We start from the raw sequence: 23,375 nt of genomic DNA, 5'->3' as shown, positions 1-23,375 counted from the left end.
TGGGTCTAATGAGAGGTCTGATCCAGCAACATCTGTCCTCAGCAAAGGAGTCTCCCAAAACCACTTCATTTCTTCTCTAACAGGAGAAAGCAGTAACATCCAGGCACCAGCAAATTAATAATGAGTTCTTTATATAACTTTAGAGGGGAAGAATGTGAAATCTACAAAAATGATCAGCAACTCAAAGTTCAGTACTCAAGAAAGACAGCTACCCCTCCATTCAGCAGGACATGCCACGGGTCTCTCCAGCCATGATATAATGAGCACCTAGGATAGGTGCAAAGCCTGCCATCATGCTGCTGCTGTTCTTCCTTTATTATGGTCATCTGAATGGGATCCAGAAGGAAATTCTCCCTTTTCACTATCTCTCTACTCACAAACTACCAAATTTTTGTTTTACACATGCCCACACATCCTATGCATAACGCTGTCAGTTCCCCACCCGACAACTGAATCCCCTGTTCAGAAAACAGAAACATTCAAAGCCATGAAAGGAAGTTTATAGTACTTCTCTCCCCATACTCCAATTCCTCATTCAAAAGAACAACAACTCAAAATTAAAATATCCACATTTGTTTTCAGTACAGCTGCATGCTTGGTGGTCCTCTACAATGCCCAACTTCACTAAAAGGAAAATTCATCCTTCTCTTCTAACCCATAATTTCACACATTAAACATATACTCATAAAACTGGACCCCTGAACTCTTCAATTCTTCCTACTGCTTGTCACAAGGGGGCAGGCATAATACGGAGAATACAGGATGCCTTCGGCTGTAACTGAAATAAAACCACAATCCAAGTACTGTTGCTGTTTTCAGCTGTGAGTCTAATTATATTTTAGACATTTCCTTGATAACTGTTTATGTACACACCCCAGGAGAGATTGACTCCCTGAGAGACTTACCCACACTCATCTCTGTTTTTTCAGTCCTTGGATAATGAATCATGGTGGGGAAATGTATCTGAGTTGTTAGGAGAACAATATTCCCACTCCCAGATATACAATTCCCAGAGCTCCTTGGGAAGAGAAACTAAATCGGAATTGTAGCTCTGGGAGGTGAATAGGGGTCTCCTAACAACACCTAGCACTCTTCACAAACCCCAGCTCCCATAATGTTTGAGGGAACCTATGCATTTTAAAAAGTAGAGACATCACCTTGCCAACAAAGGTCCGTATAGTTAAAGCCATGGTTTTCCCGGTAGTGATGTATGGAAGTGAGAGCTGGACCATAAAGAAGGCTGACCACCGAAGAATTGATGCTTTTGAATTATGGTGCTGGAGCAGACTCTTGAGAGTCCCATGGACTGCAAGAAGATCAAAAACATCCATTCTTAAGGAAATTAGCCCTGAGTGCTCCCTGGAAGGACAGATCGTGAAGCTGAGGCTCCAATACTTTGGCCACCTCATGAGAAGAGAAGACTCCCTGGAAAAGACCCTGATGTTGGAAAAGATGGAGGGCACAAGGAGAAGGGGACGACAGAGGACGAGATGGCTGGACAGTGTTCTCGAAGCTACAAACATGAGTTTGTTTGTTTTTTAAAATAATTTTTATTAATTTTCATAAACAAAAAACACACAAATAAAAACATTCATAAACAACACATGACTTCCCCATGCCTCCCCTTCACTGCACCCTTGTTTCAATTTTTTTTTTTTAGCAATCCTTCATTCCATTTCTATATTTAATTTCCCTCAAAATTCTCTTAACTTAAATATTTACAGCTATAATTCTCTGTTTCTTACCCCTTGACATTTTATCAGTCTGAGATTTTGCAACAGTTCTTAAGATATATTTTAAATTTTTTCCAGTCCTCTTCCACTGTCTCTCTCCTCTGATCACGGATTCTGCCGGTCATCTCTGCCAGTCCCATAAATTCAGTCACCTTCGTCTGCCATTCTTCCAGAGTAGGTAATTCTTGCATCTTCCAATACTTTGCCAGGAGAATTCTTGCTGCTGTAGTTGCATACATAAAAAAGGTCCTATCTTTCTTTGGTACCAATTGGCCGACCATGCCCAAGAGAAAAGCCTCCGGTTTCTTTACAAATGTCCACTTAAGGATTTTCTTAATTTCATTATAGATCATTTCCCAGTAGGCTTTAACCTTTGGGCAGGTCCACCAAAGATGATAGAAAGTTCCTTCACATTCGTTACATTTCCAGCATTTATTATTGGGCAAATGGTATATCTTTGCAAGCTTGACTGGAGTCATGTACCACCTATAGATCATTTTCATTATGTTTTCTTTCAAGGCACTACATGCCATAAATTTAAGGCCTGTGGTCCATAACTGTTCCCAGTCAGCGAACATAATATCATGACCTAAGTCTTGTGCCCATTTAATCATAGCTGATTTAACCGTTTCATCCTGTGTATTCCATTTCAGCAACAAATTATACATTTTAGACAAATTCTTAGTATTGGTCTCTAACAATTCTGTTTCCAATTTTGACCTCTCCTTCTGAAATCCTAGTTTCCTGTCCTGCTTAAAAGTCTCATACAAACATGAGTTTGACCAAACTGCGGGAGGCAGTGGAAAACAGGAGTGCCTGGCGTGCTCTGGTCCATGGGGTCACGAAGAGTTGGACACGACTAAACGACGAAACAACAACAATGCATTTTAAAAATGGTGATACAGTGCTTTAACTGCATGGTGTGAGTGTGGCCTCATGGTATGGTGCAATGGGCTGGAAACCAAGGCCAGCCACCATCAGTAGATCTGAGGTATAAAATAAAAAAGGAAATAAAAATCTGTCACTAGTATCAAAAACCTTTCAAAGCAACCTGCACATCCAAAATACTGGATTTTACATTCCACCCATACACCATCCATTACAAATTATCTCTATGCACGTGTTTGCATTGAAGCAGTGGCAAAGCCATCCATAAACCTTGATGCCAAACCTGTTTCCAGATACCCTCTTTATGTGTCATGAGCCACTGGGGGGAAGGCCTCATGCAAATATCTCCAGGAGGTTTCAAAAGATCTCCTTCAATATAAAAGTTTCACATGCTTCCACTCCCCAAATCACTACGACATTACTTCATTAACATTATGAAGTTTTTCTTATTCTTGTTTTCTTTGGCAGCCTTTCCAAAATGTAAGTGTGTTTTCGGTGGAAAGTTGAGAAGTATTGGAGATGATTGGATGACGCTCAAACATTAATTGAAACATTCTCTGCTTTTAGGGGTCTTCTCAGACGTTCAGCTTGTATTGTCTGGGTCAGGAATGGTGAGGCCAGGAGAGAACCTCAACCTGCTCTGTAAGGTCACAGGTTTCTCCATCTCCACTCAGCATTATGTGTGGCACTGGGTCCGCCAAGCACCTGGGAAAGGGCTAGAATGGACTGGAAGCACACACCCCTATGATGGGGGAAAGTGGTATGCCCCTTCTCTGAAGAATCGTGCAACCATTTCATCAGACAAATCCAGGAACGAGGTCTCCCTCCAGCTGAACACCCTCACAGCTGCAGATTCGGCCATGTATTTCTGTGCCCGAGAATACCACAGTGAGATAAGGTCTACTGGGGCTGTGTATAAAAAGGGAGGAACTGCTTCCGAATGCGGAATCCCCGCTTGTAATTGCTGAGTAATAAATATACTGTGTAAAGATACTTAACCAAGCAATCCTGTGCTCTGCTGATGCTGGGGAGGGAACAATTATGTTGCAGCATTTTGGTTATTAGCCTAATGAAGGCAGGGTATGGGCATTTACTTTGTGACTCAACATCTTTGCTTTTGATGAAATTATGAGATGTGGTGAATGTTGGACCCAAAGCCTAGCAGGGAAGTGGCAAGGACATGCACACAACCCCCGTTCTCAGAGATGTCACATACAGTGGTCACCCTCAATACAGCTTCCTCACATTCCCAGATTTTTTTTTATTATTATTATTATTATTATTATTATTATTATTATTATTATTTTCCGTTTACTTTATTTTACTCTTACATCACTACAATGTTACAATAAAAAACCCATCTTTTAACATTTTTTGCATTACATTCTCTCTCTCTCCCCCCCCCAATTATCCTTGAATAATTTCACCCTTTTATATCCCTCTGACTTCCCTCCACCTGTGTTTGGCATCATTACGCTTGTTACTGTATCCTTTAATTTGTGTTTAAACAATATACTTAAAATATTAACCATAACATCTTGTACCTCTTTTATCATAAATTTGTGGATTTCAGTCTAAACATATCATTCTTTTGGAACTGTTTTACCATATATTCACCTACACATTCCCATTCTTTCTTTAAGTTTTGATTAGATAAAGTTCCATCAGTGGCAGAATGGCCAATTAAATTTTGTGAATTCCTTGAATTGGCCAAAATGATGGCAGCAATTAGATTGCAATCTAATCAAAACTTGATTTCCAGATTAATAACAATAGAAACATGACACTTTGAACACCAAGCCAGTTTTTTAAAGGTTTCCACCCGTATTCTACGTCACATGCAGCCTGATGAAGAAGAACTAAAGACTGCTTGCTATTGTGCAAGTTGCCCCAACGATATTCTTGTCCTACAAGCCATTTATCAACTGACATTTGCTGAGATATTTGTACCAACGGAAGCCCCATGAAGCACCCAGGAGTCAAACTTTGTTCTTTGTAAGGCAGGCATGTCCAAAGTCCATTTGGGGGGCCTAATCCGGCTCCCTGGCTGGTTTTATCTGACCCCGAGACAGTTTATTTATTGGGGTCAAATCCTTAGAAAAGCTCAACAAGTACAATCCTAAAAAAAGGTCAAGAACTTTGGGGTAAAATCCTAAAAGAAGCTCAACAACTTTGGTCAGCCCTCATGCACATTCACTTCATCAAATCTGGCCCTTGTTGGAAAAAAGCTTGGGCACCCCTGGTGTAAGGCTTTATTCCAGTTGCTGTCTTGCATCATCATATAGCAGTCTTCTTACATTTCCAGCATTTTACAACCAAATATTGGGCATCAGTGTCAGGAATCTGTGGTGAATGCCCATCTTTCCTTTTGTTAACAACCACAGGCAGACAATTCCACAATAATATTTCTCTTTCATTGCTGAACTATTCCTCATAGTTTTTAATGAATTGGGAACCTAAAAGTGCCATTTTTGGCATTGAACTCACACCTCCTACCCTACTGCTCTCTGTAGCATAGCTGTCAACTTTTCCCTTTTCTTGTGAGGAACCCTATCCGGAATAAGAGAATTTCCCTTTAAAAAAAGGAAAGTGTTGACAGCTATGCTCTGTAGATTTCACGAGAAATTGTTTGCCATTCCTGAAATCATGCCTTCATTTTATACTTGAAATCATTTTATACTTACTGTATAAAAACAGAGAGCATTTGTGGAAGGCCTGGTTGACTCTTTTATCTGGAGGTATATGTAAATGCATGGTCAGCTTCCTGTTTAAATCAGCCAGACTCCCTCCCAGCTACAGCTACACCAAAAGGCAGAACGCTCTGTAGATACAGGATCACTTTCAGTCAATGCATCTCAAAGCTCAAGTTGGGAAAATGCTGCTTTTATTTCCAATTGTTTTCCTTTCCATCTTTGGCGGTAATTTTTCTCCATTTCCTATTAGGGGTGTGTTCAGATCTTGAAGTTAACATGAAGGGGGTCTTAATAGTATATCTCTTTCTCCCTAGGTGCCCAATCAGAGGTTCTGCTGGAGGAGTCTGGAGGAGATGTCAGAAGGCCTGGGGAGTCTACCCGCCTCTCCTGTCGAGCCTTCAAGTTCACCTTTGGCAGCTACTGGATGAGCTGGGTGAAAAAGGCTCCTGGGAAAGGCATCGAATGGGTGGGAGAAATACAGCCAGATTCAGCTAGCATTACCTACTTGGATAAATTCAAAGGACGATTCACCATCTCCAGGGACAATTCAAACAGCTTGTTGTATCTGCAAATGTACAACTTGAAACCTGAGGACACGGCTGTGTATTACTGTGCAAGACGCACAGTGAGAGGAAGTGAATCTGAAGGCAGGCAAAAACCGCCCTCTGCTTATGGCGGCTAAGTTCATTCAGCTGCAAGAGACCGGAGAAAACTACAGTGGTACCTCGGAAGTTAAATGGAATTCGTTCCGGAAGTCTGTTCGACTTTCAAAACGTTTGGAAACCAACACACGGCTTCCAACTGGCTGCAGGAAGCTCCCACAGGCAATTGGAAGTCGTTGAAGCCCCGTTGGATGTTTGGCTTCCAAAGAACGTTCACAAACCGGGACACTCACTTCCGGGTTTGCAGCGTTCAGAAGCAAAAACTTTTGACTCAAGGTGTCCTGGATCCAAGGTACGACTGTATTCTGAGACAAGTTTGATCTTGTCTTTTCTTGGGTTCCCATTCAGAAAGAGATATCCACCCACTGATACAGCTGTAAATGTGTGGACTGTCCTTAGTCAAGTTACAATGGACATACTAGGTCAGGGGCAAATGCTCTTCTTTCAGACTGGGCATCTGAATGCCATCAAGAATGACAATTCTCATGTCTCATGTCTCCGCTTTCTATGTTTCTTTTTTCATAACCTACTTTTCTGAAACACAAAGGTGCAGAACACTCTCACAATGCTTTTCAGAAAACAAAGCAATGAAAGAAACGTTATGGTATTTCTCCCATCATTCCCCAATCTCTCAATCCAAATATACAAAACCAAAAGTGGTCCTGGCCTTTCTCCTTCAGCAAATGACAGGACTTAAAAAAGGTGATTCTATGCATGATGGGTGACGAAGAAACTAGTATGTCTGTTCTCCATATCTAGCTGGAGATGCAAATGATGCCATCTTTCAAAAGCTGGGGTTGAACTCTGGTAAAATTATTTTATTCATTCATTCATACATACATACATACATACCCCACCCACTATTGGTAGCTCCCACAAATTAAAAGTATAATAAAGCATCACACATTGAAAACCTCCATAAACAGGGCTGCCTTCAGAAGTCTTCTAAAAGTCGGATAGTTGTTTATTTCCTTGACATCCGATGGGAGGGCATTCCACAGGGTGGGTGCAACCACCAAGCAGTCCCTTTGCCTGGTTCACTGTAACCTCACTTTTTCCAGACTGAATGATAGGGGGTGGATATTCTCCTTCAGGTATACTAGGCTAAGTCTGTTTAGGGCTTTAAAGGTCAGCAGCAACACTTTGAATTGTGCTCAGAAACATACTGGGAGCCATTGTAGGTCTTTCAGGACCAGTGTTATGTTTGGTGAACTGTGGACCCTTGTTCTGGAGTAAATTGGTGATGCAGCTTAACACACAACTGTTGGGGGATTCCACAGGTCTATTCAGATGTTAGTGTGTCTATGTGTCTATGTACCACAGCCATGTGTAACATTTCCCACCCACTCACCACTTCACCCAACTCAAGGATAAGAACCAAGGTAGAAAACAACAGTGTCTGTTAATCTATGACATTCACTATGTGTGTGCCCATGGCTCCCATCTTGGGGTAGTGGTTCTCAGATAGCTGGTGATTTATTGAAGTGGGACATTCTGCAACAAAAATTGACATATCTAGGTTTTTGTAATAAGGAACACCAAGACTACTTAACATGAGCATAAGAGCATAATGAAAGTCCTGTCAGTTCCTCACACTACAGGTGAATTCCCTGTTCAGAAAACATTCAAAGTCATTAAAGGAACTTCATTAGACCTCTCTTCCCACCCTCCAATCCCTCATTCAAAATATCAACAGCTCAAAGTTAAATTATCTAAATTTGTTTTCAGTACAGCTGTATGCTAGGTGCTCCTCCACCCTGCCCAACTTCACTAGACAGAAAATTCATCCATCTCTACTAACCCATAATTTCACACATTAAGCATCTTCTCACAAAACTGGGCCTCAGAACTCTTCTTCTTCTCCCTGTTTCTCAAAAGCGGGCAGGCATGGTGTGGAGAAATCAAGATGCCTTCAGCTATAACTGAAATAAAACCACAATCCAAGTACTGTTGCTGTTTTCAGCTGTGAATCTAGTTATTTTTTAGACATTTCCTTGATAACTATTTATGTGCAAATCCCAGGAGAGGTTGACTCCCTGAGAGACTTTCTCAAACTTGTCTGTTTCTTCAGCCTGTGCTTAGTGATACCTTGGTCTAAGAACAGTCCTGTTAATGAATGATTCGGGCAATACACTCTGCAAAACCAGGAGTAGGTGTTCCGGCTAGCGAACTTTGCCCCAGAAGACGACGTTGGGTTTTCTGAATATTGATGTGGTCAATGGTGCTACTCAGAGGTGTGTGTAATTATAACCTGCATGGTGGCACATCTGTGAGCTCTTAACAATTCAACACACCTGTAGTATCTTAACAATTTAATTAATTAGCAGGGGGAGTTTACCTGCTGCACTGAATGCAGCAATGTGATAGGGTAATTGATTATTGTGAAAACTATGTTTAAGTTGACCAATGCTTTGTATGGTACTGGCTGGTGTAGAGTGGTGAGTTGCAGCTGTTTGATTATTATTTGAAAATAAAGTAAGCAAAGATATTGTGGGCAAGTTTTTATTCCATTGCCCCAGTCACTGCACAAACTCGGTTGGCAAAGAAAGTCCAAGAGATGAATGGAAGCTGACCGGTGGAAGGGCAGCAGTGGCGGGAAGTCTCATTAGGGAAAGCACACCTTGGTTTAAGAATGTTTTCGGTTTAAGAACGGGCTTCTGGAACGAACTAAGTTCATAAATGGAGGTACCACTGTACATGGTTGTTAAATGTGCCTGAGTTGTTAACAGACCCCTACTCCCCCCCCCCCCAGCTATTATTCCCTGACTTTTCTAGGAAGAGGGATCAATTGTTAAATCATTCTGGGAATTGTAGCTCTGAGTAGAATTGGGATCTCTTAACGGCTCTCAGCACCGTTCACAATGCACAGCTCCCATAATGCTTTGTGAGAAGGTTCAACTGTTTAAAGTGATGTCACAGTGCTTTTAACTGCATGGTGTGGATGTGGCCTCAGGGTAATTTGGGCAGTGAGATGAAAGCATGACTGCGAAAAGCCTGCCACAACCAGCCATTTTCAATTGTAAATATTGGGTTTTGCTTTCTGCAAATAGTTCCTCTATTACAACTTTGGGAAGGGAGGAGAGTCAGCGAGGAAGCCAGCAGCAAACCCTATAACCAGAATTGCTTTTAGTACCTCCTTTTATGTTAGGAGTCACAGGGGGAAGGTCTCATGCAAATATCTCCAAGAGTTTTAAAAAAGAGTCCACTTCAATATAAAATCTTCCCTTGCTTCCCACTTCAAGATCCCTTCTTTCCTCTCTTGTTAGGGCATTACTTTGCTAACATGATGAAGTTATTGTTTTTGTTTTCTTTGGTGGCCTCTCAAAAATGTAAGTGTTTTAATTGAGGGAAGTTCAGAAATATGCATCTATTTCATGTGGTGATTAGATGATTTTCAAGTACTCACTGAAACCTCTGTTCTCAAGGGGTGTTGATTTATTTCAAGTACAGTACTGATTCATTTCATGTGTGGATTGAATGCTGTTCAAACATTAATTGAAAAATTCTCTGTTTTCAAGGGGTCTTATCAGACATTCAGCTTGAATTGTCTGGGCCAGGAATGAAGAGACCGGGAGAGAACCTCAGCCTGCTCTGTAAAGTCACGGGTTTCTCCATCTCCACTCAGCATTATGTGTGGCACTGGGTCCGCCAAGCACCTGGGAAAGGTCTTGATTTTATTGCAGGAACAGACCCCAATGATGGGAGAAAGTGGTATACTCCTTCCCTGAAGAGCCGTACAGCTGTTTCTTCAGACAAGTCCAAGAATGAGCTCTCTCTCCAGCTGAACTCCCTGACAGCTGCAGACTCAGCCATGTATTTCTGTGTCCGAGAATACCACAGTGAATCAAGATTTATTGAGTTGTGTGCAAAAACAGGAAGCTTTCAGAATGTAGAATCCCTGCTTCTATTCAGACTAATAAAGTCTACTGCATAAAGACAATTAACAGAGTAATCCTAAACTCAACTGATGCCGGGGAAGGGAAAGCTAGGTTGCAGCATGTGTGTGTGTGTGTGTTATTAGCACCAACATTTTTGCTTTTGATACAATTATGGTATGTGGTGAAAGTTGGATCTGTGAATTTTTTATTATTATTATCTGGAGATGTGTGTAAATACAGGGTCATCTTCCTGTTTAAATCAGCCAGACTCCCTCTCAGCCCCACTACAATAAAAGGCAGAACTCTCTGTAGACCTGGGACAATGTTCAGTATATGCCTCTAGAAGCACAAGTGGGGAAAATGCTACCTTTCTCTCAGTTTTTCCCCCAGCCATCTTTGCAGTTTCCTCCCCTCCTTCTCATTTTCAGAACAGGGGGCTGTTCAATTCCTGAACAAGGCCTTATAATGTACCACTTTCCAGATAGGTGTTCAATCTGAGGTCTACTCTCCCTACACGTCTGGGTTCCCTGGATGGTCTGGGTGTGACAGTGTCCAGGGAGGGGACCAGAATTCATGGAACACATAAACCAAGCTACTTGGATAAAGAGAGTGTATGATTCAGCATCTCCAGAGACAATTCAAACAGCCACCTCTATCTGCAGGTGGACAACCTTGAACCTGAGGACACATCCATGTATTACTGTGTAAGACATACAGAGAGTGGAAGTGAATTTGAAGCCAGGCAAAAAGCTTCATTTGCTCACAGCTGCAAGGAAATGAATAAAACTATTGACAACAACTGAGAGGAAGGGTTTGATCCCTCCATTTCCAGACCTCCCCTCAAACAAGGGTGGCCATTCCTGCATATAGATTTGTGCACAAGAGCTCTCTCTAGGCAAGTTCTTCACACATCCATTCTCAGTTCTTCTCAGTTCCCAGCTGGCAGTGAATTTCCCTCTTCATCTATGAAAGGAGCATTATAGCACTTCTCTTTTTTATATTATTTTCATTGGTTTTCCAAATTATTACAGATCAGACCAAATTACTTTCATTTAATACAATTTCTTAGGAAAGATATCAGGTTTCCCGCTCCTGTTGCAAACATATGTCCATCACTTCCTCCTGTAGCCACTTCATCTCTTGGTGGTTCGTCCATAGCAGGGACACACTCCCAGGTCACACCTGCTCTGCCATTTGAGTTGGCAGACATGGGCTTAAGTGGCACAGCTGTATGCAGTGAACTCCCCAGAACCCATTGGGGAGCATTGCCAGGAATTTTACCTCATAAATCCTGGCTTTCTGCTGCCAAAACCTCCCCACTTTGGAGAGCTACCACCATAAATTGTGACATCAGCTGGAAACCATTATAGGACTTTTCCTGCCTCACCCATTGCTGGCAAAACAGCCAGCTACATGACCTACCGTATTTTTCGTCCCATAGGACGCTTCGTCCCATAGGACGCACCTAGTTTTTTTGGGGGGAAACTGAACCAGGTCGGGGAAACTGAACCAGTTCGAGGAACAGCGGGATGGCAGCTTGTGGGGCTGGCCGATGTCTGTCCGGCGCGCGGGGCGCAGCGGGCAGCAGGCTGCTGTCTGCAGCATGGGGAGCCCTGCGGGGAACTCCCGCAGGACTCCAACACACTGCGGATCTCTGTCTGGCGCGAGGGGCACTCTGCTTCAGGGCACTGTTGCGCCGGGCGGCAGGCTGCTATCCGCAGCGTGGGGAGCCCTGCGGGACCTCCCGCAGGGCTGCCTAGGCTGCGGATGTGTTCCCGAAGCACCGGGCGCTCTGCTTTCAGGGCGCCCAATGCTCTGGGAAGCAGGCTGCTATCCGCAGCCTAGACAGCCCTGTGGGAACTCCCGCAGGGCAGTCTAGGCTGCAGATGTGTTCCCGAAGCACCGGGCGCTCTGCTTTCAGGGCGCCCGATGCTCTGGGAAGCAGGCTGCTATCTGCAGCCTAGACAGCCCTGTGGGAACTCCCACAGGGCAGTCTAGGCTGCAGATGTGTTCCTGAAGCCTGGAGAGTGAGAGGGGTCGGTGCGCACCGACCCCTCTCGCTCTCCAAGCTTCAGCGAAAGCCTGCATTCGCCCCATAGGACGCACACACATTTCCCCTTCATTTTTGGAGGGGGAAAAGTGCGTCCTATAGGGCGAAAAATGTGGTATTCTGTTGCCTACAAAAGAGTGCTCTTTTCAAGCCTTCAGGGAATGGGTTTCTGCAGCTATATGGGCAACCCTTAATAGAAACAAAGTTTCGGCAGTTGAAGGATTTTAGGACACAGGGTTCTCCTTGCTTTCAGGTGGGCTGAAACAAGGAACTGTCAAAATGCTTTGCCATATGTTCTCATATTCTTGCTCAAAGCAAGATATTTATGCATAAACTATTCATTCCACAATAATTTTCTTTCTTTGCTGAGCTATGTTATTACTTAATTGTTAATCTATACTTTCACCCACTTGATTTCATCATATTGCTCCTGCTCAGGTGCACTAAGAAATTACTCCTCACCCTCCAGAGTACAGGCACAGGGCATGCAAAAAGTGACAGAGTTTCCAAAACCCTGTGTTGCTCTTTTATAGTGAAAGAGATACATAAATACACTACTGTAAACCACTGTGCAAACTGTACAGCAGCAAAGAATGATTATTATTATTTTTACAAAGTCCATCCAGCTGTGTTTCCAGTCCTCCATTGCCGAAATTCTCCGTTGGTTCTTCTATACTGATAGGTATGCAAATCTTCAGAGAGATCTTCTTCTTTTAAGCAATCAGACACCATTTCTTCTACTGCATACTTGGGACTGCTTTTCTCTCAACTCTCTCAAAGAACCAGACAAGAAAAATGATGGTTTTCCTTCAACTTGTTTTCCTTTCAGCAGCTTGGGAAGGTAAATTCACCCTTCCAGTTGAAGAAATCTGGTACATTCTGGGTGTTAATAACATGCATCTGGTCTCTCAATATGCCTTTCTTTCTAGGTGTCCAATTGGAGGTCCAGCTGGTTGAGTCTGGGGGAGATGTGAAAAGGCCTGGGGAGTCCCTCCACCTCTCCTGCCAAGCTTCTGGGTTCAACTTTGGGGACACTTACATGCACTGGGTGAGACAGACTCCTAGGAAAGGCCTGGAATGGGTGGCTTTCATACACCCCACTTCAAATTACATTTACTACTTGGATAAAGTGAAGGGACACTTCAACATCTCCAGGGACAATTCCAGAAGCCTGATCTATCTGCAAATGAACAGCCTTAAACCTGAGGACACGGCTGTGTATTACTGTGTAAGAGAGAGAAAGGCACAGTGAGAGAAAGTGAATCTGAAGCCTGGCAAAAACCTTCGTTTGCTCATAGCTGCTCTCTGAGTTGATCCAGCTGTAAGAGACAGAAAAAAAAAATTATTGAGATAATTTAGACCAATAATCTGCACTGGAACTGAGAAAAAAATCACCTCCCAAGATGACTAAAATGAAAACAATTGGAAATATATGTAGCATTTTCCCCACTTGGGATTTGAGAGGGGTTCACTGAAAGTGATCCTGTATCTACAGAGGGTTCTAGCTATGGCTTAAACAGGAAGCTAACCCTACATTTACATACAGATAAAAGTGTCACACTGGCCTTCCAAATTCAAATTCAAATTCAAATTTATTTACGGCTATTAGCCCATAAAATATGTACAAACATAAAAGCACAGAAGCATAAAAAACCAATACATCTAACAATACATCTAACAACACACTGGCCTTCCACAGACACTCTCTCCATCTCTTTGTTAAACTGTAAGCAGACGTGTTTGGAAATTTATGAGAATTAAGGCTGTCGCTTTCTTTTAATAATGAATATTGGACGGTCCTCAGTCAAGACCTCAGAAGTTCACTACAACGTCAGTTTTCCAGGAAAGAAGTGAAGAAACAATTAGCCATATAGTTGAAACTGCACAAATCTGACTAATTAGGCTTTTGTGATATTTAACCTTGGAGGAAATCTCACTTTGGTATAGCAACAGCTCTGTGGCCACCATTGTGGAGTGACCAGTGCTATTTTTCTGCAAATAACATTTCACACAATAAGCGATTTGTCATAAAACCAAGTCTCAGAACTCTCTCCTCCTGTTTCCCACAAGGGGGCAGGCATGGCTTGAAGAACAGAAAAACCATGCAGCATGACTGAAGTAAGATGGTGCTCGTGTTGCTGTTGGTGGTTTCACATGTGAGGCTACTTATTTCGTCAGAGATTTCCTTCAGAACTAACATTCTACAAGCCCTTTGAGACTTTGAGTCCCTGAGAAACGTTCTCACTATTCTCTCAATGTTATCAGTCCAGTGGTAACAATTCATTAAGGGGGATTTGTGGCATGATTTGGGTGATTTCTGGATTGAGGACATCAAAATAAAAGCAAAAGAAGTCCAGAACATGGAGATTCGTCCAAAGGCATGAGCATGTAATCCATGGATTTTTTTTTTTTTTTTTTGTAATCCATCCATGGAGAAGATTATGTGTAAACAAGATATATGCAATTTGTGCCTAGTTCTACTTTAGAGATACCTATAGTAATATGTTTTAGATGACAAAGTGTCAATGCTATCTAGACCAGGGGCTGTTAATCTAGACACCTGGGCATGTTTGAAAATCGGGGGGGGGGGGGAGAATGCCATTGGCACCACCCACAAGCACTGCAACCAAACACATGCAACACTCTATATATTAGATACAACAAAATGATTATTTAAATTCTAATTTTAGTCAAGGGGAGGGGACCATATGGAAACCAGGGAAGGTTCCCTTAGATGTAATTGCACCCACAAGCACCCAGGTGGCAGTCTTTGATGCAAAGTCAGCTTTTATATTTGCTCATTCATTTATAAGACAGGGTTCCCCATACTCTGAGAAGCCCAGCAACAAGGAATAATCAGAATGACTTGTCAAATGCTCCAATATTCCTACATTAACACAATATACTTATGCACAAACCCTCCAGCTATCATTTTGTTTGAAACCTCTAAGGGAGGACATTCCACAAGCATTTGCTTTCTCTGCCAGGCTACAACTTTTAAAATAAACCTCCCATTTCGTGCGTTCACATCGCTGCAGCCCAATTCCTACCTACAACTATGCCAAGGAATTGTTCGCCATTGTTAGATTAAAGCTGCAGCACGTTTCACTGCAGGGGGTGGGCTGGATGACCCTTGAGGTACTTCCCAATACTACAATTCTATGCTTGTTGATTATAAGTCTCAAGGCCTTTCAGGGCCTTGTTATCTCATGAACTGCATGTTCGGCCGCTGAGGAATAATAGGCGGTAGTCCCCCAGGTTTTTAATGAATCAGCCGGAAAAAAACAAGTAGCCTGCAGAAGAAATCCAGCTAAGATCATTTTTGTGGTTTGGGTGCATGGAAATAGCTACAGGTGTTTCATTTGGAAGTGTACCTGGGATTTCCTTTGCTGACGCCAGCAATCCACCCTGCTTTCTGGTGTAAGCCAAGGGTTGGATTCTATTTAGCTAAATAGATTCTGTTGAGCCTTGTCTCGAGAGTCTGTTTCCCTCTCTCTAGGTGGAAATTGGTACAGTGGTGCCCCGCAAGACGAATGCCTCGCAAGACGGAAAACCCGCTAGACGAAAGGGTTTTCCGTTTTGGAGGTGATTTGCAAAACGAATTTCCTATGGGCTTGCTTCGCAAGACGAAAATGTCTTGCGAGTTCCTGCGGTCCCCCCCCCCTTTCCCCCCTTTTTCTAAGCCGCTAAGCCGCTTATCTGCTTATCTGCTTATCTGCTAAGCCGCTAAAAGCCGCTAAAAGCCGCTAAAAGCCGCTAAAAGCCGCTAATAGCGCTAATAGCGCTAAGCCGCTAAGCCGTCAATGGGCTTGCTTCGCAAGACAAAAAAACCTCTAGACGAAGAGTCTCACGGAATGGATTAATTTCGTCTTGCGAGGCACCACTGTATTCCTTCCAGGGAAAGTACCTCACTCTCTCTCACACACACACACACACACCATCTTCCACAGTGACGCACAAAGTTCAAAGTGACGCACAAAAGCCTGTGTTGCTCATTTCACACAAGAGCAATGCACACATCAACCACTCCAAGAAGCTGTGCACACAGTACAGAGAATGAGATTTTTGCAAATCCAGACCCGCCTCCAGTCCTGTATTGCCAAATGTTTCCGTTGGTGCATTTATCCTCCTGATTATGTAAATATTCAGAGAGAGCTTCCTCTTTAAAGCAGTCAGACAGCCTCCCTTTCTTTTGCATACTTGGGTCAACACTTCACTCGACCTGTCAAAAGATTAGAATAAAGAAAATGATAGCTTTGCTTCAGCTAGTTTGCTTTGCAGCAGTTTTGGGAGGTAATATCCTTTCAGTTGAAGAAAGCTAGTACATTCTGGGTGTTAGCAACATGCAGCAGGTCTCTTAAAATGCCTTTCTTTCTAGGTGTCCAATCGGAGGTCCGGCTAGTGGAGGCTGGAGGAGATGTGAAAAAGCCTGGAGAGTCCCTCCGCCTCTCCTGTAGAGCCTCTGGGTTCAACTTTAGGGACTACAGCATGGACTGGGTGAGACAGGTTCCAGGGAAGGGCCTGGAATGGGTGGCCTACATAAATTACAATTCAGGTGCAATGTACTACCTGGATAAAGTGAAAGGAAGATTCACCATCTCCAGGGACAATTCCAACAGCCTCCTCTATCTGCAAATGAACAGCCTTAAACCCGAGGACACAGCTGTGTATTACTGTGCAAGAGACACAGTGAGAGGAAGTGAATCTGAAGTCAGGCAAAAACCCTCCTTTTCTCAGTTACAATCTTGCTCTCAGTTACAATCTTGAGGAACAAACATTGCAACTTACAGTGAAGATAAATATTTTCATGTCCCCTTTTGCACCCCGGAATTCACCATCACATTTTACATGTAAGTCTATGAGACCCCCCCCCCCAAACACATTGAAGGTCATGTTTTTGCACAGGTTCCAGCAGTATCCTGAGGCTCCTACTATTTACAGACCCTCCAAGTGTCCCTATTTTTCAGATACAGTCCTGGATTTACAGAAGCCATCCCTGTTTGTGATACCAAAAGGTCCTGCTTTTCCAAAGGAAGTCACTATTTCCCCCAGAGAAATGTTGGAGGGTATGCAATTATCTGACACACACCCCGAGTCATCTGAAGGCAGCCCTATATAGGGAAGTTTTATTATTGTTTAGGGTTTTCTTATGTGTTTTATATGTGTTGGAAGCTGACCAGAGTGGCTGGAGCAACCCAGTAAGATGGGGGGAGTATAAATAGTAACATTATTATTATGGAATAAGATGTCCCTATTTTCATCAAAGAAATGTTGGAGGAAATGTATTTCCCCTACACTTCATGTCACTCTCAGGGCTGATCTACACTTGCAGTTAAACCTCTCTGTCTGAGCACTCTTTTTTTGCTCTGGAAACTTCCCCACAAAAACCTGCTCTTTAAAGTTGAAGAGGAGCAAATGTCAATTCAGGTTTTCTGAGGATTGACATTTGCTCCAATTCAGCTTCAAAGAGCAAGTTTTCATGGGGAAAGCTTTGGAGCCAGAAAAGAAGTGTTTGGACGCAGAGCTTTAAATCATGGACTGTGCCTGGAAAATGCGAAGGAAAGCTTAGTGTGGATGAGCCCTCAGTTGCAGCATTCAGCTAGACATTAGATCAAGGGAAGGGTGACATCTCTATTGCATGACAGAGTGTGAAAAGAGAGAGATTAACTCTCCCAGGCCTAGAAAGTGTGAACCTGACTCTCAGAATCGCCTAGTATAATTCTTGCTTCTGCCCCTCTTTTTCATAATCTATATAATCTGTGATATGGTCACTCATCATGATTCTTGGGATCTTGGGGTCTTTTTATCTTCAGCCTAGACTGCAGGGGGTGGAGGATTTGTGGAGAACCTGAGATATCTGTTTCCAAGAAGGAAAAGTAGAAGCAGTGTGCCTGGCATAGACAGTGAGCCTACCCTCAGTCTATTTCCATACCTTTTCAACTCCTGCCTCCAGTCATAGATGGCAAAAAAATGGTAAAACAAAACAAATTCCTTCCAGTAGCACCTTAAAGACCAACTAAGTCAGTTCTTGGTATGAGCTTTCGTGTGCATGCACACTTCTTCAGATACACTGAAACAGAGGTTTCCAGACCCTTCTATATAGTGAGAAGGTGGGGAGGGGTATTACTCAGAAGGGTGGTGGGAATGGGTGATTGGCAGATAGTGTGATGAGCCTGTTGACGACTCTTAACGACTGCAATAGGTCTTACAGGAAAAAGCAAGGGGTGAGAAGGTGAAAAATGGCTTTGTCATGTATAATGAGATAAGAATCCAAGGTCTTTGTTCAGACCAGGTTTCTCCATGGTTTTAAGTTTGGTGATAAGTTGTAATTCAGCAGCTTCTCTTTCCAGTCTATTTCTGAAATTCCTTTGTAGTAAAACAGCTACTTTGAGATCTTGTATAGAATGTCCTGGGAGATTGAAGTGTTCTCCTACTGGTTTCTCTGTCTTGTGATTCCTGATGTCCGATTTATGGCAGTCTTTCTCTTTTATCCAACAGCAGGGGAGAGGAACTTGTGGCCCTGCAAATGTTCCTGGGCTCCTGCTCCCACTGCCCCTGATAATCTGCTTCGATGGCAAGACTGATGTGACTTGGAAACCAATAACTACTGGATGGAATCACAATGGCTACCCCTAGGATGAAAGGCGTTGGACTCCCAAAACTTTGGATGAGTTTCCCCACCCCTGTCCAAAGGCAAATGCTGGTGAGGACGACTCCTTCCTAATACACCCAGAAAAGCTCTGCACTCCTGCGACACCCTTAGCCACAACCCTAGTGTGCTTATGACTTCTTGTCAGTCAAGCCTTCCCCAAGCAAAAGGGAGGGGGTGGGAATTGTCTCAACTTTGTCTCTTTCCTTTGCCTATGAAGGTGAATGGCCTCCTTTCAAATGTAGAGGATTATTCTAAATATTTATCCAAAGGAAACTTTGAAATATCTCCCTCCTTGCAGTGCAAGCATTCCCCCCCCCCAAAAAAAAGACTCTTGATGGGATTTCATGAGGGGAGGTAATAAATAACAGTGCTGCATGTGGGAGGGTGGTGGGCATTCCAGGGGTGGAGGAAGGGTGCACTGGGCTGTGAATATAAAGACAGTACCTATATCTTACATTTTCTTTTATTTACATAAAAAATCCTCTTATCCAGGTTGCCACAGCAGAGCTCCCTTCCAGCCTAATTTTTTTCACAAGCTGCATCTGAAATTATAATTGCCACGCACCAACATCATCTATATAGGAGCATGGGGAAGAGAGGCTGAAATCATCATCATCAGTTTTAAAGTATAAAAGAGAGAAAAATCCATCCCCAGTATATTAATCTCTTCCAAACCTTCCTCCAACACCGTCTTTGATTGAATTTTGCATTCCATCTATGCCCCCTCCATTAAAACTCCATTCTGTGTGCTTTTGTCTCTATGTGTTTGTGTGTGTGCAGGGGACAAAGAGGAAGCCAGCTGCAACCCTGATTCCCCCAAACTGCTTTTGGGGAGGTCTCATGTAAATTCCACCATGAAGTTGAGAATAGTTTCAGATGAAAAGCCCTGAATATAAAATCTCCACTTGCTTCCCAGCCCAGAGTCCCCTCTTTCCTGTATCTCTAGGACATCCATTCATCAACATGGAGCTCTTGTTGCTCTTGTTTTCTTTGGTAGCTTTTTCTAAAGGTATGGGAAGTTTTACAGTATTAATTTACTTCATGTGGTGACTGGATGATGTTCAATCATTCATTGCCCTCTTTTCTCTCTTTCCAAGGGGTCTCCTCAGACATTCAGCTTGTATCAACTGGGCCAGGAATAGTGAGGCCAGGAGAGAATCTAGATCTGCTTTGTAAAGTCACAGGTTTCTCCATCTCTACTCAGTACTCTTGGTGGAGTTGGATCCGTCAAGCACCTGGGAAAGGTCTCGAATGGATTACACGGATATACCCCTATGATGGAGGAAAAGCATATGCCCCTTCTCTGAGTAGCCGAGCAACCATTTCTTCAGATACCTCAAAAAATGAATTTTCTCTCCAGCTGAACTCCTTGACAGCTGCAGACTCCGCTGTGTATTTCTGTGTCCAAGATAGCACAGTGAGGCAAAGCCTATTAGGCCCTGTTCAAAAAGTAGAAGTTCTGCTTCTATACACAAATACACTGTGAAAGTTTTGACAGAGTAATTCTACTTTCAACAGTTGATGCGGAACAACATCCAAACTGCCTGTCTTTTCAATCTGTAACTTAATCCAGAAATGATTATACTGATGAAAAAACCTAGAGAAGGAATACACAATGGAAGTAGACTTATGTGGATCAGTACAATGCTGTACAAAATGTCTTTGCTACAACATTTTCTCCTACCACCTAAAATCAATATCCTGCTTTGTTATTTGTGTTTTGTCTGCTCATACCTATGAGTTATGTTTAAGGCTGCTTGCGATAGACCTCAAGTAGAAATGTGGACTTTTAACAAAATTGTGAATTTGCCATTCTGCCTTTCTTCATCATCCCTTTGTCCCTTGGAATGGCATGAAAACCTCCTCTGCAGCACATACAACCTGGGAAACCCGGGTTCAAATCCCTACTTGTCCATGAAGCTCACTAGATGACCATGGGTCAGTCACGGCCTCTCAGCCTAAGCTACCTTATTGAAGTGTTGTGAAGAATATATGAGGAGGGGGATATCGGAGTGTTGTGAGGATATGAAGAGAGGGATATAATGTATAGCACCTTGAATTCTTCGAAAGAAAATCAGGGTAAAATGCTATGAATGAATAGGATAAATTCCATGAGAATGGTGTTTAGATTAATGCATGCTTGCCACAGCCAAGTGAATGGAGCTGATCAGATTACTCATATCCACACACTTAACTCTCCATTGTGGTGAGGAGAAGAATCATATTTGGAAAACATATGTTTCGGCAGATCTGTTCAGCAATGGTGTGTTCTGTGGCATGTTAACATGTGAATTAACTGAAAGAATAAAAACTTTAAATTATCAAGCTCTAATAGTTGAAATGTGTTTTGGGTGCAATTACATGTTCGGTGCTGCTTCCCAACATTACAAGAAGATACACCCACAAATCTATGCCAAAGGACATTTTGCAAATTAAGCATCTTGTCAGAACCCAAGGCCCCTGGAACTATATTCCACCTCTTCCTGCTCCCCACAAGGGGGCAGCCATGGTGTGAAGAACAGAAAAAGGCATCAGCAATGAATGGAATGGCAATGAGTTTCCCCACCCCGTCCAAAGGCAAATGCTGGTGTAGAGGACTTCTTCTTAATTCACCCAGACAAGCTCCACACTCCTGCTACATCCTGAGCCACAACCCTTGCTTGCTTATGACTTCTTGTCAGTTAACCCCTCACCAAGCAAAAGGGAGAGGGATGGGTGGAATTGGCACAACTTTGTCTCTTTCCATTGACTATGAAATAATAAGTAAATAAATGCCAGCCCCGCCCCGTTAACTTTCCACCACAACCAGCAGTTTTAAAGTATATATATATAAAAATCCACCCCAGTACATTAATATTTTCCAAACCTTCCTCCAGCACCAACGTCTTTGATTGAATTTTGCATTCCATCTATGCCCCCTATATTAGAACTCCACTCTGTGTGCATTTGTCTGTGTGTGTTTGTGTTTGTGCAGGGGACAAAGAGGAAACCAGCAGCAAACACTGATTCCCCAAACGGCTTTTATCTGCCTCATGTGCCTCACTGGGGAGGTCTCATGTAAATTCCACCATGAAGTTGAGAATAGTTTCGGATGAAAAGCCCTGAATATAAAATCTTCACTTGCTTCCCAGCCCAGAGTCCCCTCTTTCCTGTATCTCTAGCAAACATTTATTCATCAACATTATGGAGCTTTTGTTGCTCTTGTTTCCCTTGGTGGCTTTTTCTAAAGGTAAGGGAAGTTCTGCAATGTTAATTTACTTCATGGGGCCATTAGATGACGGACAACCATTCATTGCCATCTTTTCTCTTTCCAAGGGGTCTTCTCAGACATTCAGCTTGTATCATCTGGGCCAGGAATAATGAGACCTGGAGAGAATCTTAACCTTCTTTGTAAAGTCACTGGTTTCTCCATCTCTACTCAGTCCTATTGGTGGAGTTGGATCCGTCAAGCTCCTGGGAAAGGTCTGGAATGGATTGCATGGATATACCCCTATGATGGAGACACAAGATATGCCCCTTCCCTGAAGAGCAGAGCAAGCATTTCTTCAGATGCCTCAAAGAACGAGTTCTCCCTCCTGCTGAACTCCCTGACAGCTGCAGACTCCGCTGTGTATTTCTGTGCCCGAGAAGACACAGTGAGACAAAGCCTATTGGGCCGTGTTCAAAAAGTAGAAGTCCTGCTTCTATAAACATATACACTATGAAAGTTTTGCCAGAGCAATTCTACATGCCACAGATGATGCGGAACAACATCCAAGCAGCCTGCCTCTTCAATCTGCAACTTAATCCAGAAATGATTATACTGATGGAAACCTACAGAAGTAACACACAATAGAAATAGAAAAAAAATGGGGATCAGTACAACACTGTATCAAGTGACTTTGCTGCAAAATCAATATCCAGTTTTGTAAATACATGATTATCTGTGTTTTGTCTGGTCACACCTCTGAGTTATGGTTCCAGGCGATTCTCACTGGGGAGAGCATTCCACAAACAGGGAGCCATTTCAGAAAAGTCTCCTTCTCATTTTCTCACCCTCCAGACATCATGTGGAGGAGGAACATGAAAAAAGGGCCTCAAATGATAATCTCAGTGTCCGGATCAGTTCTATGAATCTTTAATTTACACCAAGGTCCATCAAACATTCTCCAATGGCACTATGCACAAACACCACAACCAGCCACACACCACAGCTTGTTCTATTGGTTACACTAAAGAGCTTTTTTGAAATTTCTATTGGGGAGAGAGGATACTGTGAGAAATGTGCTTGCCCTCTGCAGTGTACCTAATTGTGGACAGGCACTCCCCTGCGTGCCAGGATCTGACTTGGGATTCCCAGACATCACAGGAAGACTCTACCAAACTTGTTGCTTGACTACCGTATATACTGGAGTATAAGTCAGCTTTTTCAGCAGATATTTTTATGCTGAAAAAGCCCCCCTCGACTGAATAGATATACTGTTGGCAGCGGTCAGTGGTGGTGGAGGAGGAACTAGCAGCCTGAAAGCAGCCCTTTCGAGCTGCTTGTTCTTCCTCCGCCGCTGCTGCCACCAGCCTCTGACCTCTTGACCGCACCCTAGGTAAGCAGGGGAACGGGAGGGGCTGGGAGGAAGAGGTTTGTGGTGTGGTGAAACAGCTTATACTCGAGTCAATATGTTTTCCTGGTTTTTTGTGGTAAAATTAGGTTCCTTGGCTTATATTCGGGTTGGCTTATACTCGAGTATATACGGGTAATTTCCCCTGTCCACTTGCCGAATCAGTGAATCGGGAGCAAGCATGTCCAACCAAGTTAAAGCTCGTTCCTCCAGTATATAATACA

General features: G+C 43.0%; 2 protein-coding genes across 2 annotated transcripts in view; one reads left to right on the top strand and one right to left on the bottom strand.

The window, feature by feature from the left end:
- Positions 1–23,375, bottom strand: part of LOC309326595 (vomeronasal type-2 receptor 26-like) — a 406,890-nt gene that overhangs the window by 187,211 nt on the left and 196,304 nt on the right. The window lies entirely within an intron of this gene.
- On the top strand, positions 9,180–22,392 carry LOC309328372 (uncharacterized protein). The gene is given in 5 exon segments (XM_081838368.1): positions 9,180–9,305; positions 9,495–9,865; positions 19,478–19,565; positions 21,872–22,185; positions 22,188–22,392. Coding segments are annotated over 5 exon segments (1,023 nt in total). The 5' UTR covers positions 9,180–9,259; the 3' UTR covers position 22,392.

The sequence above is a fragment of the Podarcis erhardii genome, assembly GCF_964252035.2.
Source record: "Podarcis erhardii genome assembly, chromosome: 13".
NCBI lineage: Eukaryota > Metazoa > Chordata > Lepidosauria > Squamata > Lacertidae > Podarcis > Podarcis erhardii.
The sequence above is the reverse complement of the archived record's forward strand: the minus strand, read 5'-3'. Positions and strand labels throughout refer to the sequence as shown.